The sequence below is a fragment of the Phaethon lepturus genome, unplaced genomic scaffold, assembly GCF_000687285.1.
Source record: "Phaethon lepturus isolate BGI_N335 unplaced genomic scaffold, ASM68728v1 scaffold28067, whole genome shotgun sequence".
Lineage (NCBI taxonomy): Eukaryota > Metazoa > Chordata > Aves > Phaethontiformes > Phaethontidae > Phaethon > Phaethon lepturus.
In genome coordinates, this window is record NW_010550224.1 from 12,070 (window position 1) to 12,485 (window position 416).

The following is a 416-nucleotide window of genomic DNA, read 5'->3' on the forward strand; positions in this document are numbered from 1 at the left end:
ATGACCCTGGGTGGCCAGGAGCCCTGCCCCCATCAGCAGGGTGAGAGCCAGCAGCCCCATCCTCGCTGGATGCTTGATGGGCCCTGGATGGGGGACGAAGGGGGACATGGACACCACCATCACATGATCCTTCTCCACTGGGCGCTTCTCCAGGTCCTAAGTGCAGACAGCAGGAACAGCAGCGCTGCTGGGAAAGAGCGTGGGACATGGGGTGAGCAGCTCTGGCCCCCACGCCGGGGCCAGATGTGCATCACCCCCCTCAAAGCCCAGCTGGCACGGTGGACATATCCCTGGTGCCCCCCGGGGTGGTGGGTGACACATGTGGAGGGACAAGGAGCCTCCTAAAAGTGTCACCACTAAACAAAACGCCTTCGAGGGAGCTCAACCCACTTGTTTCATCAGCGGTGTTGACGGAC

At 62.0% G+C, this 416-nt stretch overlaps 1 protein-coding gene across 1 annotated transcript in view; it reads right to left on the reverse strand.

The window, feature by feature from the left end:
- GLB1L (galactosidase, beta 1-like) overlaps positions 1 to 120 on the reverse strand; it is a 5,566-nt gene extending 5,446 nt beyond the window's left edge. The window contains exon 1 of the mRNA XM_010290509.1: positions 11 to 120. Coding sequence (XP_010288811.1) covers positions 11 to 120 — 110 coding nt within the window. The remainder of the gene's footprint in view (positions 1 to 10) is intronic.
- Positions 121 to 416: the final 296 nt, after the last annotated feature.